Source organism: Ochlerotatus camptorhynchus, unplaced genomic scaffold (genome assembly GCF_037179485.1).
Source record: "Ochlerotatus camptorhynchus isolate MF236.1 unplaced genomic scaffold, CSIRO-AGI_Acam_v1.1 ptg000542l, whole genome shotgun sequence".
In the NCBI taxonomy this organism is placed as follows: Eukaryota; Metazoa; Arthropoda; class Insecta; order Diptera; family Culicidae; genus Ochlerotatus; species Ochlerotatus camptorhynchus.
The window spans coordinates 82,158-99,283 of record NW_027041025.1 but is presented as its reverse complement, the minus strand read 5'-3'; the positions used below and the strand labels follow the sequence as shown (position 1 = coordinate 99,283).

The 17,126-nt window shown below is 38.0% G+C and overlaps 1 protein-coding gene across 1 annotated transcript in view; it reads right to left on the bottom strand.

Moving 5' to 3' along the window:
* LOC135713174 (uncharacterized) overlaps positions 1-17,126 on the bottom strand; it is a 64,340-nt gene that overhangs the window by 27,903 nt on the left and 19,311 nt on the right. Inside the window, exon 2 of the mRNA XM_065236286.1 lies at positions 4,819-5,284. Within this exon, the coding sequence (XP_065092358.1) occupies positions 4,819-4,855 (37 nt within the window). The 5' untranslated portion in view covers positions 4,856-5,284. The remainder of the gene's footprint in view (positions 1-4,818; positions 5,285-17,126) is intronic.

Genomic DNA, 17,126 nt, shown 5'->3' with positions numbered 1-17,126 from the left:
CACTTTCATCAACTGAGAAATTCTCATCGTATGCATTTTCCTGCTGCGCGACATCTTCGAAACGTAAATAACTACAGATTACAGTGAGTACAAAAGGAGAGGAGCCAGTGTCGCTAATTGATAGCAAACTACTCATGATGGGAGGAGTCTGTGTACTTTACCGGCGTGTTCAAAAAGAAAGGCAATCAAAATTTCATTTTTTGATTGTTTCCCAAACACAGACATCATAATCAAAGAGCATCTTGATTATTTACTGCTGTATCATCGATGCCATCCACCATGCCTAAGGTGAATCATTAATCCAACATCGTGTCATGTTCTCGACCGTATTGCAGGGCCTCCATATTGTCCAAGGCCTAACACTCCGAGGACAACATCAATCTCGGAAGGCACTTCATCAACCATCAACTGGTTATACAAAACCACCCAAAAACAATTGCCACCACAAATTTCTAGAAAAGAGTTGAGTTATGAAATTCTCTTAATTCCAAAACAATATCCGAAGCAACAAACTAGAAAATCGAACAAAAATTTCGTAGTCCTACGTCAACAATGCGGTTGTGTCATGTACACCACCCTCCAACTTTTTATTTTCAGGCCGGTAAGCTTCCCCTTAATTCATTCTATATGAACGACAATATATCGGTATTAATAATATTTCTGTATTCATATCATCAATATTAATGTCAATAATTGCCCTTTGCGTTTTGAATAGCTGTCATTGGCCGTGTGGTGAACCGCTTAATTCAGAATTTACCCTTCATATGGTGCTGATGTGACATTTGTTTACACATTACTTGCTTAACTTGACATTGAAGACTGCTGCCTTCGGCAAAGTTGTTCAAGTGAATAATAACTATTGAGCATGGTGGTGATATTCATCACACTTAAAAGTTCGCTGACCAGAAGGCGTTAGTCTGCCATTTACTATCTAATTGGTTGCTTTAACTTGTGACCTAAACTAGATAGAAGGGTGCGGTATTGGACAATGTTGTTCATATGAATAAGAGCTTTATAATGGTGCACAGCTTAGTTTACAATTCACTAACTAGGTGACGCTAGTGTGCAATTTGACATCTTACTGTTTGCTTTGACTTGACATCCTGATTAGATACAAGTTTGCTAAGTAAAGTTGTTCTGAATGATGAGACCTGTTGTTCAGATGGACAAGATAGATGGTGCACAGTTCATAGTTCACGTCCTCACTGGACCTTTGCGTTTGTCGTCAACATTTATTTTGTTTGCCTTTTTTATGAATTGTGTGTATTCAGTAACATATTGGAAAAGAAATACAAATAATAATAAAAGTTATGAAAATGGTACCATAATGAATGCTAATCTAAATATAGCCCTATGCCTTGCGTTATCGGGGATAGCTCAGTTATGTTGGGAGTTTCAACTACACACTAAGAAATAACTAATTTTACACGTGACGGAATCCTTCTTTGACAAAAAGAGTCAGACGTAAACAAATATTTCATGTAAAATTAAGTAAGTTTCTCGACGAAAACTAAATTTGATTGAGTTGAATTTCGTGTCTGTTATGACTCAATTTTATATCAAAATTGATGCTCGTATATGTCAATCTCAGAGCACCTAAATTTACGTGATTTTTTCCAAGTGTGTATGTTAATATGAAACTATCAAATTGACTTTCATTTTACGAAGGCAAACTGAAAGTAAATTTTATGGACGATCTTACCATAAATGACACTGCAACTGTTCACTCAAATCATATTAATTTTGTTGTCATAAATGTACATCATCAAAATGTGTTAGGTTGTCAAACGTACTTTGAAGTATTTCAACCCGGTTTGTTCTATTAATTGCGTTTGTATTACCTTATTTCCTGTCCGGTATCTGAAAAATATTATTTTGCAGTTATTGCAAGTTAAATGTACATGTTTGGAACTTAATTTTGAATGGGATAGGAATTGAAGTATTTATTTTAAATTTGAATCTTCAATTTAAAGCCGCGTCGGTGGTGTAGTGGTAAGCGTGATTACCTCTCACCCCAGCAGGCTTGGGTTCAATCCCAGTCGGTGTCGCCGGGATGTTCAGATGAGGCATAACATCTCTGATCACGCCTTCCTTCGAAAGAAAAGTAAAGCCGTTGGTCCCCGGTTCATGAGTTGATGATGAGTCCATAGGTAGCAAGGTCCAGGACTGGGAGCTGCCTCCTTGGCGTCGGTAATATTGGTGCTCAGCACGGAAACAAGATTGACGGAAAACAAATCAAAGGAAAAAAATCTTCAATTTAGGATATTTAATGTTGCCTTATTCAAAATTTTGAATAATGAAACGGATTTTGTTGATTTTTTAATTAAATTTATAAATCATGAATTCTGTAATAATTATTAAATTGAGCAACAAAAATAGCCTCATAGTCATACGTTAATAATGCGGTCATGCTTCGGACATAACCCTTATTTTTTTAACTGGAACTTTGCGCTAGTGATCTTCTTTCCTTTATTTAACGTCGGTCTCTGTTCCGCAATCTAGTGCCAATTACCGACGGACATCGATTGCCACCCATTGACGACAATCGAATGTGCAGGAAAGGCAGCTTCTACACCTGCGTAGGATATCGCACCCATTTCAACACACATGGGCCGGGACCAACGGCTTTACTTCCCTTCCGAAGGAAGACGTGACCAGAGAATTTTTATGCCTCAGAAAAATCCCACCGACCTCGGCTGGGATTGAACCCAAACCCATTGGGGTGTTAGAAAGCAGTCACGCTTACCAGTACACCACCTGCGCTGGTAATTTGCGCTAGTGATAATATGATACATATGTCCATACCTATTTTCTGATAAACTGTCGCGATAAAGTGAGGAGAAAGATATGAAAATGGTACGATAATGTCTACAAATTTAAACAGCACGATTTACTTGTTCAAAGCAGTTCTATTTAGATTGTGAAATATGTTGTTTAGAAGTTATAAAATTTAATTTCGATTTAATTGAAATACGCATTTATCAATCGAAATCGATTGATAAAATCGATTTGAATTGAATAGGAGAAAATTAAAAATTATTCAATTTGAAGTACGAACATCGTATCTGCTTCATTTATCGTCTCTTTTCGAAAATTAGATTTTTGATTTAAAGCTGTTCAAATGTTGATTAAATGTAGCATTAATAACAAAGCGTAGTTCTATGTCACTAATGGGACATATCAGACATTTTTTCCTTGATTTGTTTTCCGTCGATCTTGTTTTCCGTGCTGAGCACCAATCTTACCGACGCCAGGGAGGCAGCTCCCATGGACTCATCATCAACTCATGAACCGGGGACCAACGGCTTTACTTTTCTTCTGAAGGAAGCCGTGATCAGACACGTTATGCCTCAGAACATCCCGCCGGCGCCAACTGGGATTGAACCCAGGCCTGCTGGGGTGAGAGGTAATGACGCTTACCACTACACCTCCGGCACCGCTTATCAAATCAGACATAATCCCTTATCTTTTTAACCTTCCTAATGTATTGGGCCATTCCTGAACTGGAATCACTGTGTATTTTTTTAAGAATGTATTTAGAAGTTTAAGCCTATAGTGGGTCACAATCTAAATCGTCCACAATTTTTTATACTTTTGAAATTTATAATCTGCTCAGATCTGCTAAGGTCTTTTATACTATTGATTTATTGAATTGCACATTGCTTCAACTTCGCTTCACCACAATTATCATCTCTCATAACAATTTAAAAAATTGGTAACAATCACCAAATATTTAAATAAAAAATATACTACACAATGCAAATTGTCCAGGATTACTTATTCAACGTGTTGGTTATAATATTCGAATCTTTTAAAACGTATTACATGATTTATCCCTGAATGTTATAACCTATTCGGGAAATTTTCACTGTGAAGCATTCCTATGTTTTGCTTATTTTTTTCCAATTCTATGAAAGATTAAAACTTTGCCAAAGTGAAGCTGAAGTAATGTGCAGCTGCAGTTATATGATAAAGTTAACCTAAAATATCTTATTCATTACTAAGCAGTTTATTACTTTAAAAAGAAATAAATTTGTGGAAGATTTTGACTGTGACTCACTGTAGCTATCAACTTGACCTAGGATGAGATTATTATAGTAGAAAATCCCTGAAAATGCTACCTGTTCTTCTCATCATAATGTAAACATAGTCTAAAATAGGCGTAGTGACTTTTGCCATCCATCATTATTTTTAAAAGCACCTTCAACTAAATTTTAATTACATCACGCACGTATTACCGAAAAAAAAAATCTATCAAACATAAAATATATTGACATCACGAGCAATTCAACCTCACTGATAAATTGTCTCCGTTCTATGGTAGTACCTTATTCAAAATAGCAGCTAATTAACGCTATGCACATGTATCATTTTAATTGAGATTAGTTGGTGAATGAAGAAAAGTTCATTGTATCAGCGAACGTCAAGTCACTGTAGTTAGCTTATTTTCAGGTACGAAATCTATTCAGACATTTTAAAGTTTCGTTCAACTTTTCAGATAAAAACAGTTTCCTTTCGTACTTAATTGAGGGAGTCATGCATCATTTCTTCCAGACTAGTTGCATTGAACGAACTTAGTTGCAGGAGCAGTAGTGCGACCCAGAGACGCATAAAAGTAAAACAAGGGATAGATCCTGACAACTTTGTATTTTCTATGCAAAACTTTACCCAAGTCACACCACAGCGCTGAAACAGAGCAACGGCGACGACGACGGTGGCGATAGAAGACAGAATTAATATTTACAGAGATAAGTTAGTAGCAAATCCAGTTAAAAACTTGACTTTCCTCTATTCGCTATTTTAATCTACTTTACTTACACTTCAGTAAGGGTGCCCGAGCGAATTTCGAGCTCATCACGAGGGTCTCGTATCAGTTGGTGACCTGGAATCAAGAACTTCACTTTTGTCTGCCGTGCACTGTTCAAGTTAGCGAGTGGTAATGATGCACCAAGCGCGTCAGCTATTTACTGCAACGCTAATGTTTCCAATCCTGTTTTTAGTTTTAATAACAAGCAACTTCCTGCTGGAGACTTCCAAAATGAAGCCGTTTCAGTCGGTAAGCAGCTTGCCTGTTCGGCTCGATGCTGATCTGCTGGCTGAAGTTTAGACGGATGCAAACGAGGATGCTACAGCATGTGGCTCTGGGATGTTGGTACGGATCACGTCAATATAGTGTGCTACTGAAACCGTTGGTGCATGCAACTTTTCAACAATATGCCATGGACGATATTTTCGGAGGCCTTTGCCACTGATGGATGCGGTTCGTATGGAAACGACTATGTCTCTGCAATGAAATTAAATGAATGAAGGTATTAGCATCAGTTCTTCCGTGGTTGTGCCGTACGAGGCAAGTATGTGTAAATGGTAGTGAATGACATGTGCTGGCCATAGTTTGAGAATAATTTAATCATTTCTGCCTCGATTCAGTATGGGTGCAGTACAGGTCGCAAATAATTTCCACGTTGTTGGCTTTGAAGTTTTCATGGAAAATGTTAACTTCCTTTTAGATAGATTGTGCAAATTAACTCTCTTTCAACAAATATTGCTCAACCATCGGGGGTACAATTCCAGATTTTCATATAACAAATATTAGCCGAGACAAATAACAACACGGAAGTTCATAACAGTTATTAAAAAGTTACAGTGAAGAAACGGATGGAATGGGTAGTTCACAGATTTTTTAATATGGACGACGGATGAATCCACGAATAGTTTTCTAAAACTAATGGTAGCTTGGCTGAATTTCACCAATACATCGAGCCTAGAAACCCATCTTGCGTACACATCGAAAACTCAGTCATACCTCGATATAGCGTAGCATTTCTTAATTGATAGGCGATGGAACACTTTCATATCGATACCGAGAGTAAAATAATATTTGTAAACTAGGAGCAGTATTTTTTAGATACAAAATAATCTTATGATTTCTCTGAATAATATCATATCGTTAACCAAATAACATTTATCAATAGAGTAGAGTACTACATTCAAGTAGTTTAAAACAATGTTTTTCAATACCTCGAACTTTGCCGTAGAGCAATATTTTGATATTTTTTTTTTCATTTTTTTATCATATTTCAGCTTAAAATTGCATCATTTTCATCTATGCACATTTCGTGATATGTCTGAAAAGTGGAAAATTTATCACAAAATACCCTTACATTACATTTATTGTAAGAAACATGCAAAGAGGATTCAACAAATGAATACACACATTGTCGGAGAACTTTGAGATTAGGGCGTAATTGCTTTTGAAACAAACTCGTCAATCACCGATTTCTCGCGAATAAACGCTCAATCCCACGAACAAACTATACCAGATGATAGAGAAATCATTCCTCTACCTGTTTGTGCTGTTAGTTTTAGAGATTGAGCTTTAATTCGCGAAAAATCGGTGATTTACGTGTTTGTTTATAAATGCAATTACGCTCAAATCTCAAAGTTCTCCGGATTTGATGTATACGTCGTTTGTTTTGTGTGTAGTTTATGCTTTCATCGTTCTTTGGTGTACCGAAAAAGCAAAAACAAACATTTTGAATGACTGGGCAACCATCAAATTACCGACCAATCATCCTATTCATCATTTTGCGAAAACAAATTCATCTTCTTGATGTTTTGATCCCCATATGACGTTAGTACGGCGTCCATCAAGATTACCGTGCTAATTTATGTATTGTTTCGTGATCTCCAGTCTGGCCTCATTATTTATTCAGGGTCAAAGAAGAATTCCACAAATTTGATTTTCGCCAAAGCTAGCCAGCCTCCGTGCATGAATGCGGTATGTAACGTTGAGGCGTTCTCCGGGTGGACAACACCAATCGGGGACTATACGCGGCTTTCTACCACCCACTTTCCATCTCTCTTGGCTATTCATTTTAGCACCAGCAACTCGACAACAACGACAGTTCCTCGTAAATTAAATTTCCTGGATCACAGTTGCTTCCCTCGAGATTAAAACTTCTGTGTTGATAAACAGTAGAATATTTTACTACGTGTCCCTGAGCTTTGAGGCGAACCAATACGAGGGCTAGTCTTTTTACTGATAGGGATGAAATCTTCTGCATATGTGTTACCAATGCTAGTTCCGAACAGAGGCTAGGGTGGACCGCAAAGGATAGCTCTACGGCGATTAAGATTCCTCATTCCAACAATCTGTACCGGCTGAGTTGACGATTTATCTAGCATGCCATTAAACATACACCGGTCATTTAATTCAGATATACATTTTTTTTATGGATCTGCCCCAATTCAATCCTCGAACATATTTGAATGACATATTTTGTCGCTTATGAATTTATGGTGCACGCAGGGACAACACATAAATCTTTTTATTTTTTTGCTTTGCATGCTCTTTTGGGTGTTACACTGTTGTGGCCATTGGGTTGACATTATCGGCGGAAAACGGTGGCGCAGAAAGCGAAGACAAAGAGGACTTTCAGACGCTAAGGTCCCCAGATAGACAAACGGACACACAAGAGTATAAACAATTCATGAGCTTATCAATCATCGAGCAGTGTCACTTAAGCAAATATACTGCAGAAATCCAGGTTTCATGTTCCATTTGTGTATCCGAGAGAAACTGAACGGAATATGGAAAAAGTCCCCTAAGACATACATATGTGCCCGAAAATGTGCCCTGACTTGTACTGCTAAGGAATTAAACTTCCTTGAAGGAAGCTTTTGGTGAGAAGGGAGAGAATGTGATCAGTGTAAAAGTCCCAGCACCATTGGAAGAGTGGGCAACCTGGGAGTGGTCCAACTGTTCTACTCGCTGAACGATACATCAAATAACAAAGGACATGGTTTCTTCAACTCTTTTTGTTTATTTGTGTTATACGCCCCAGCTGTAACTTTACTTCTGCTTCCATCTTGCACAGTTGTTAATTGAGAGCTTACTAAAATCAGTGATAACTCTCAGCCCAGGAAAGTCGAATGATTCTTCAAACAGAAAGATATCTAGACCGGACCGGAAAACAAATTCATCACCACCAGCATGGTTTTGCTTCACAGCTGTGGTTTTACCGATTGAGCAACGGAAGATAAAATCCGGTGATTAGTTGAATTGCATCTGTTCTTACATTCCTTACACATTTTTTTAGGCACAATCCAAATTCAATTAAATATTAAAACTGCAGTCAACTCTCCGTATCTCGATATTTAAGAGACCAACGAGGTACATTTTGGAAATTTGTATGTATTGTTTTGCAAGTCGAAACGACACAAAATGTCATACTTTCTTTGACTTACGCAATGAGCCAACTGGATTTGCATCGATTTTGGGAGTGATCGAGTAAGAAAAAGGTCCCTGCACCTGAACAATTTCATATAATTTCGCTTAAGAATTCTCAATTTTTCATGAGAATTTCATTTCCCATGTTCTACAGAACTTTTATCACTGGCGTGAGCAGAAGACGTGGCATACAACTTGCAAACTGACCCTTTGAATAATTTTGTTCGTTTGAGAGCTAGTTTTTGGTTTTTGGTACTCCTTAAATGGCCATAGCTTAGCTTAGGCTGACTGCACATATCAAATGGTTGCTACTCCGTGATTAATCAGAACCAGTGAAATACACAATGAATCAACTGAATGGGGTTGAGAGTGACCTACCATTCTCATTGTTCGAGTTTCAGTGACTCCAAGTTTTAAAAATCAATAACGGCGCCGGCCACGTCCCTGCAATCAGAAGGGAGTAGGGAAGGAATATTAGTGCGACCTTTGTTGTTTTGGGGACCATGTTTTCCTCTGCGTTCCCACAAAGGTCTGAAGAGGGATATTTTGTTAGTAGGTTGGGTTTCTTGGATCAGGATTCACCGTGATAAGTGATGCGATCGTAGATTTGATATAATGTATTGATTTTCAAAATTGTCGCGTATAAAGGGTGTCCACGATGAAATTGCCACACACAAAATTGATTCGCAAAATTCGAGTTTTCATCCGATTGCCATCAAATTTTCAGGGATTGAGAAATAACTATTAAACTTCATTTTACTATTTAACTCGTATTTTATTTACAGTCCATACGCAAATGCCCGCACCTTGGCCCTAACCCTGGCCATAAGATTCTGCACAACCTGTGAATCAACCGTTTTTTGCATGTAAACCCATACTTTCTTCAGTTCCTCGACTGTCTTCACTACCTTAGGTCGTTTAAGAAGGTGCTGCTTCATAATCGCCCAGTACTTCTCGATGGGGCGGAGCTCCGGAGTGTTGGGAGGGTTGAACATTTTCGGCACGAAATTGACCTTATTGTCCGCATACCACTTCAGCACGTCCTTGGAGTAGTGGCATGAGGCCAAATCCGGCCAGAAGATTGTTGGGACGTTGTGGACCTTCAGGAGAGGAAGCAGCCGCTTCTGGAGGCACTCTTTTATGTACACCTGTCCGTTCATCGTGTCCTGGGTCACGAAAGGTGCACTCCGCTTCCCGCACGTGCAGATGGCTTGCCAAACCCGGAATTTCTTCGCAAATTTGGACATCTTCTGAGTGCGGACATGCTCCGGAACGCTGAACTTATCCTTGGCCGTGAAAAACAGGTTGCCGGGGATCTGTTTGAAGTCGGCCTTCACATATGTTTCGTCGTCCATGATGCAGCATTCAACTTTCGTCAGCATGTTGAGGTACAACTTCCTGGCACGGGTTTTGGCGGACTTGTTCTGCTTCTCGTCGCGATTAGGGGCCTTTTGTACCTTGAACGTTCGAAGCCCAGCCTTAGTTTTGGCCTTCTGGACAAAACTTCGGCTTAGGTGCAGCTTCTTAGCCACATTCCTAACGGAGGCGTTCGGATTTCGGTTGAAGGCCCCAACTACGCGGTTGTGATTTTTGGTGTTGTACGGAATACTTTTTCCTTCACTTCTGGGCTTCCGATCGGTGGTCAACCGTTCCTCGAACCGCTTAATCACTCGTGACACCGTGGAATTCGCGATTCCCAACGTTTTAGCGATGGAACGATGCGAGAGATCCTTGTTCTCGTGATGAATGCGCAAGATTTTATCACGCACGAGCTGTTCTTTCGACTCCATTTCCGCGAGTTTTGATCACAGGACTTTAAAACTTGCAGGATGTAAATAATGCACTATGAACTAAATCCACCCAAATTTTCATTAAATTCTACCCAACGGTTAAAAAGTTAGAGCAATTTCATAGTGTGGAAATTTCATCGTGGACACCCTTTAAGACTTGCGATCATTGGAATGGCTGGAAGGATAATGATTCGACTCTATCAATTCAGTAATGTAAAGGGGCCTAGGATAAAACATACGGTGGTCTGTTTAGTAAGCAAAAATGGTTGTCCTAGACAACCTAGCCCCTTGCATAACATTACATTACATAACCATGGCGATTGATGTTATCAGACGAAGTTATTTGAAGCTATTCATATGTTTTACAGAGAAAACTATTTTTTTGCCGTTTCAACCGAGTTCTATCTCACTAATGCATGAGCATTGACGACCATACAATTAAGAAGCAATGGCGTCAGCCACTTTCTTACGGTCGTTGGGAAGGGCAAGGATTCTTAGTTAGATACCCGTTGCTACTTGAGACCGTGTATCTCCACAGTGGCCACAGGAAGGACGTTTTTATCAGTGGGAAAACTGGATTAGGTCTGGATTCACATAGGAAAGTGATGCGATCTTTTGAAGCATGGTTTAAGCAATCGACGTTATCCTATCAACTCAGTTATGTAAAGGAGCTTGGAATATGACCCGTGGTCTTCTGCTCAGTAAGCAAAAACACCCGATCTAAGGCTATCGAACCCCTGAAGTTACAAATACGACCGACGTTCGTTCAAGTCTGGATGAAAGGAGTTATACAAATTTAATTACATCCCCAAAAACAGTTACCAATGATTCCCAAACCACATCTAGCGTACATGGTATATTTTCTAAACAAATTTGAGGCCCAGGATTGATCAACTCAGTAATGCAATGAGGCTTGGCTGAAGGTTGTATTATGTAACCTGATGGATAAGGATCCGTCAGATGAACAGCGCTGCTAAGTAAAAGTTCGCATAGAGGAACATAAGCATGACAACAAAAAAATCAATAAATCAGCTGTGGTGGTACACACAATTAGCTTGCAATATTAATCAAAACCGTCAGAAAAGTTTCGCATCTAAACGCCTGGGAATGATTATATATCACCAATACTGCTGAACCATGAAACCCCCCTTTATATCCTGCCTTTTCAACATGGAAAATCTAAGAATACAGCAGCTCCTCTAATAAAATTGTTATGGTTATTTTGCTGAACGACGTATTCCGGGTATCATCCAAACCATTTGTGGAATAGTTCTATTAGTTGTTGAAAACGGATTCAACAATTTCCGAGCTAACCTTTTCAAAATTGGTTTAAATTTTCTCACAATTAACCATCAAATCAGGATTATTAAGCACAATTAAGGAGATCAAATCAGAAACGATTAAGGAAATCCCTAATCCCCCCCCCCACTTTTCAAAGCAGACTCAAAGGTGCTAATTGAGTCTTAACTTTTGTGTTATGGCAAAACTTTCCTGAAGTAATCCAACATATCCCAAACTCGAGCTTTAAAGAATTAGTTTCGCATTTTCTGGAGTGAGGCTACATTAGCTGATTTAATCCTTCTTCTAAATAAGTCCAAGGTTTGCTTAATTGATTCAACTTTTTTGCAAACTGAATCCAAACTTAGACATTTTCCTAAGTGAGCCCCAGATTTTTGTTAACTGCTTTGGTATTTGGCAAAGACACAATCTTGTTTAAGTCATCTAGCTTTCGTAAAAATGAAAGTTTTCCGAAGTGAACTGACACTTTTTTGAGCTTAAATTTTCCAAACGGAGACCAACCTTTTTTTTATATGGTTCAATACCTTCCTTAAGGAGTACAAATTTTCTGTTGAGTGATTGCATTAAAGGGTGTTCAATAAAAAATGAGATTTTTTTTTCAGTTATATAGCTAGTAATTATTTTTTTCAACGAATTCAGTATTGTTTATTAAAAACATAATGTTTAGTCTTCAAAAAAACGTCAATGAATATTGGAGAAGGGGCCTTGGTCCGCCGTACGACGCAACTTAGTCGCGATGCTCTCACAAGAGCGCTGGACGGCACTGAAATCATTCTAATTTTTTATTGAACACCCGTTATATTTTATGTTAGTCTGAGCTTTCACTTCAGCTTCAGCTTCACTTCAACTAACTTTTAACATAGATTCCACTTCTTGTGAGATTCGCATCCTTTGAAAATTAGGCTGATATTTCGTGTGTTCATACCTGATGGTATATTTTGGGAATTGTTGAGAAAACTGGGAAATTTATCCACCCAGCCAATATGCACATCGTCGTTAAAGAATCTTTTTATAAAAATAAATTAAAATACTATTTGTTGTCATTTTATTCCTTTATTGGTTGCGAGTGAATGGAAAGAAATACAAATTAACATGAAACCAAGATAATTCATTTACTGATGTCGAATATTTGAAAAATCCATCAAAAATAAGGCAAAAAAAAATATATCCACTTTACTGCTGACGGTTACTCAATATTTTGTATGCCCACCCTTGGCCACAATAACAGCTTGACATCGTTGCGGCATTGATTCAACAAACTTGGCAGTCGTTTTTGCTGTGATTTTGTGCCATCCAGTTTCAATTACTCGTCGCAATCGCTGAAGACTTGTTGGTTATCGTTCTCGAACCTTAATTTTCAAAATAGACCACAAATGTTCTATTGGATTAAGGTTGGGGGACTGTGCCAGCCACTCCATAACGTTAATTTTACGATCTTAGAACCATTGCGATACCACTGCTTCGGATCCTCATCTTGCTGGAACGAATACCTACGGCCCATCTTCAGTTTCTGCACACTTACTGGAAGTTTGATAATGCTGCATGAATTTACTTCCACCATGTTTGACTGTAGGCCTCAAACACTCTTTTTTCAAGCATTCACCGGTCTTCCGCCATTTTCGTGTGATACCATCTGTTTGTGCAAAGCGTCTAGTACATGTTCAACTACCCTATTATTTTTAGTAACGTTTGTATCCACGCACAGGTGTCGTTAGTGGTATACGTGTTATGCCTTGTGTCTTGCTCTGTATATAAAATACTGTTTTGTATTGTGATGAATGATGAACGACAATAAATAAATAAATAAAAAGTTCGTATGTCTCTGCCATGGCAGGACGACCAGACAATCGTTCGTCTTTTATTTATTTAATTGATTTTTAAAATAACACAACGTAGGAAAAGGTCCTGCCCGTGCGCGATCACCATTAGATCCGAATAGCACTACTTTAGTCTCGTCTGACCAAATGACTTTCTTCCAGTCGTCGATGGTCCATGATATGTGATCTCTTGCCCACTGCAGACGTTTTTAAATGTTTTTAGTCGATATCCATGGTTTCTTCAGTGCCACTCTATCCTCAAAACCTTGCTGATGAAGCTGGTTTCGAACGGTTAAGGTGTTATGTGAATATAAAACTCACTTTGAATTTGCTTCACAATTTTGGGAGCGGATAAACCACGATTTTGCTTTGCTTTGTTGACGATTGCCCTGTCAATCCGATAACTGGTCTTCGATGGACGTCCTGAACGCTTTGATGGAACGATCGAACCACATTTTTTGTATTTCTATACAATTTTATGTTTCTGGAGCAGAACAATATCAGCGATTTGATTATAATTTTTGCCAGATTTGTGATGCTTTACAATCCATTCTCGAACACTCAACGATATTTGTGGACCTTTGGGCATTTTGGAACGATATATCCGAACTTATGACTCCAACATCTTTCGAGCGGTAGAATAACAGTGATATGTGATGTTTACATCCTAAAAAGTGACAGGTGCTGGTTAATACACGCCACCATATTATTAAGCGCATTAGGGTGGATAAATTGTTTGTCTGTTTTTATTCATCATTTTCTAATTCTTGGCATAAATCTACACAGAAAACAAAATCTCAAATACTTGTTAAGCGGGAATGGTGCGTAATGAAAATCTAAGAAGACTATGTGGATTTACTCATATAAATAATTTCGTTGTGACGGAAAAACTTAAAAATTTTGGATTCCCAATATGGGTGGATAAACTTTTTTTACATACTGTACATCCACAAAAGTACGTATTTTTTATAGAAATCTGGGTTTCTTGATCACCCAAGTTGGATTTTTGCTCCGTCCTTTGAAAAAAAAAGCTTGAATAGACCTTTGTGAGTTCACACGTGATGGTAGATTTTTTTAATCCAGGTTGGATTTTGGTTTTATCGTTTAAAATGTGTGCTTGGATTCTATAGAATGGAACTTGCTGAATCCATACGTGAAGGACGAACCTGGTAAATTTTCACAAAAGTAGGTATTTTCATAGAAATTTGATTTTTCTGTTTTACCGAAGTGAATTTTGGCTCCTGTCATTGAAAAATAGGCTTGTATTTTATAGAATAGAACTTGCTGAGAGTTGAATTTCCCATTTTTGAGAAAACCGAGTTTAAAATCACAAAAGTACGTATTTCCATTGAAAGTTTTATTTTCTGTTCTGCCAAGTTGAATTTTGGCTCCGATCTTTAAACAATAGACTTGGATTTCATAGAATGGACCTTGCTCAATCAATGTTTTGTGAAAACCGGGTTTAAATTCACAAAATGGAAGTTCAGGCTTCCTGTTCAACCAAGTTGTAATTTGGCTCGGTCCTTTGAAAAATAGGCTTTCATTTTATAGAACGAACCTTGCTGAATCCATACGTGATGGTACATTTTTTGAAGCGTGCGCATTTTTTTTAGAAAACTGGTTTTAAATTCTCAAAAGTACGTATATTCATAGACATTTAGGTTTCTTGTTCAGCCAAGTTGAATGTCCTTTAAAAATAGCCTTGGATTTTATAGAATTGCTGAATCTAGCAGAGAACATCAGATAAACCCACGATTTCGGCGTCAACAAGTCACTTGTGCGTTTGGTACGACACTTTAGTTCAAAAGGTACCGAACGAAGTCAATAAGAACCGAATCAATTTTTATCTTTATCCGACCGGCCGAAGTAAATTCAATGGCGTTTCAATGCATTAGGCCGAATTTAGAATCCGTAGGCCAAGTTTGGTGTCAATAAGTAGTGTTAGATTTTTAACAATATCTCAACAATTTGTTGTTTTATTGCTGTCAATGGATGGCAATCCATGTCCGTCGGTAATTGGCACTAGACGTTAAATAAAGAAAAGAAGAACAATTTGTTACTCTTCATCAAATCTTGGAAATGGAAAGATAAATAAATTTGCTGCAAAAAATCTATTCTGTGAAAAAATCCGCTTGAAAAATAGAGACAAAGAAGGGGATGTGCTTAGCAGGCCCAGAATTAAATCTAAGCCCTATTTTCATAGAAATTTAGTTTATCGGTTCTGCCAAATTGCATTTCGACTCACATCTTTGAAAAATAAGCTTGTTTTTTATTGAATGGACCATACGTGAAGGACGAACCGGGTTGATGTTCACAAAAGTATGTATTTTCATAGAAATTTGATTTTTTTTTTGTTCTGCCGAACTGGATTTTGCCTCCTATCTTAAAAAAATACGCTTGTATTTTATAGAATGAACCTTGCTGAATCCATATGTGACGGTTGAACCGGGTTTGTAATTCGAAAAGTATATTTTTTTTTTAGAAAATTGGGTTTTCTTTTCTGCTAAGTTGGATTTTGATACCGTCCTTTGATAGTCATGCTTCGATATTATATAATGGACCTTGCTGAATTCATTTGTGATGAGGATTTTTTTTAAGCACACAAAGCCAGGTTTAAATTGACAAAAGCACGTATTTTTGTTAAGTAGTTAGCTCTCTGACTCTCTCCATATTCCCAAGACAAACATCCGCTTGTTTTGTTTGCAGAAAACTAAATATGTGCATTAGAAGCATATCTTTTTCTCAACCGGTCATAAAAATCATTTTTTGAGATGAGGGTGTCTTCGTTAATTTCCTTACCTTTAATCGTCTGGGGGTAAAGTTCTTGGGTGGTGTGCTAAAGGGTGGACAATAGTATTATAATAGATAAAGGTATTAAAAAGTTGGCACTTCTTCTATCTATGGGGTATGATAAGAGTGGAGGGAAGCAAAATTTAATAGCGTCTAGGACGTAGGGCTCGTATACGATGCTCTATTGGCACGGAATTAGACAGTATCACTAAGCTACCATCCACCACGCTCTCTCATACCTAACACTCACTAATAACACACTTTTTACTTGTTGATTTTTTTAATTACTTGCACATTATTGATGAAAATTAAGATAAAAAACACTCATTTATCGACTGCCCTGTCACTCCCCTAGCAGTTATGATCAGCATTAATTAAGAGTTTATTATGCCTATTAATTTAACATTACGGACGCACGAAAAGCTACCAAAAATGGCATCCCAGAATTGTATGTACTTTTCACCGTGTGTGCACAACTGGCACCATCATAAACGTACATCCATGGTGAAAATGATGGACACTTGCGCCCAGACATGCTATCAATGCCAGGCAGTAGCGTTCGGTACAACTGATTGTCCACCTGATTGCACATTACCAAGAACAATTCGCATAGCGTTTAAGTTATGCTTCCCCAAGCGGAAGGGATAATTACGCGTTATATTTTGGATTGATGTTTCATATCCAATGCTCATCGTTGGTTGAGCAGCAACGAGTTGTTGATTACCCATTGATGCCTCTCAAGTTTGCAGTTGTGTTAACTTATTATAATTTTTTTTTCTGGGGACCATCAATAAAACAAAAAGTTCATAAATGCATATCACAAGTGCTAGGCGAGATATTTGATGTTTATTCGTCATCGATCCGTCCAGCTTTTTATTCAGGTCATAACATTACCAGGGGATGAGTCTGTTTTGATTAGAGTTGTTAATCGATAATCGTCGATAATGTCAGCGTTTACGTTTGCAATGGTGAATTTGCATTGCAGACGTTTTCGATGGTTATCGATCAACAACCCTGGTTTTGACATTAGTGTCAGACCGAACTGATTTTTTTCTTCCAAATGATGATTGATTGTTTTGATTGCGATTAAGTGAAAAGTTCAGGGATGAAATGAAATAAAACCGTCTTTGTTTGTGGAATCAATAAAATCGTGTGCGAATTCAGATTTCATAGGAGGAGGCTACTTTTGTTTCTCAAGAA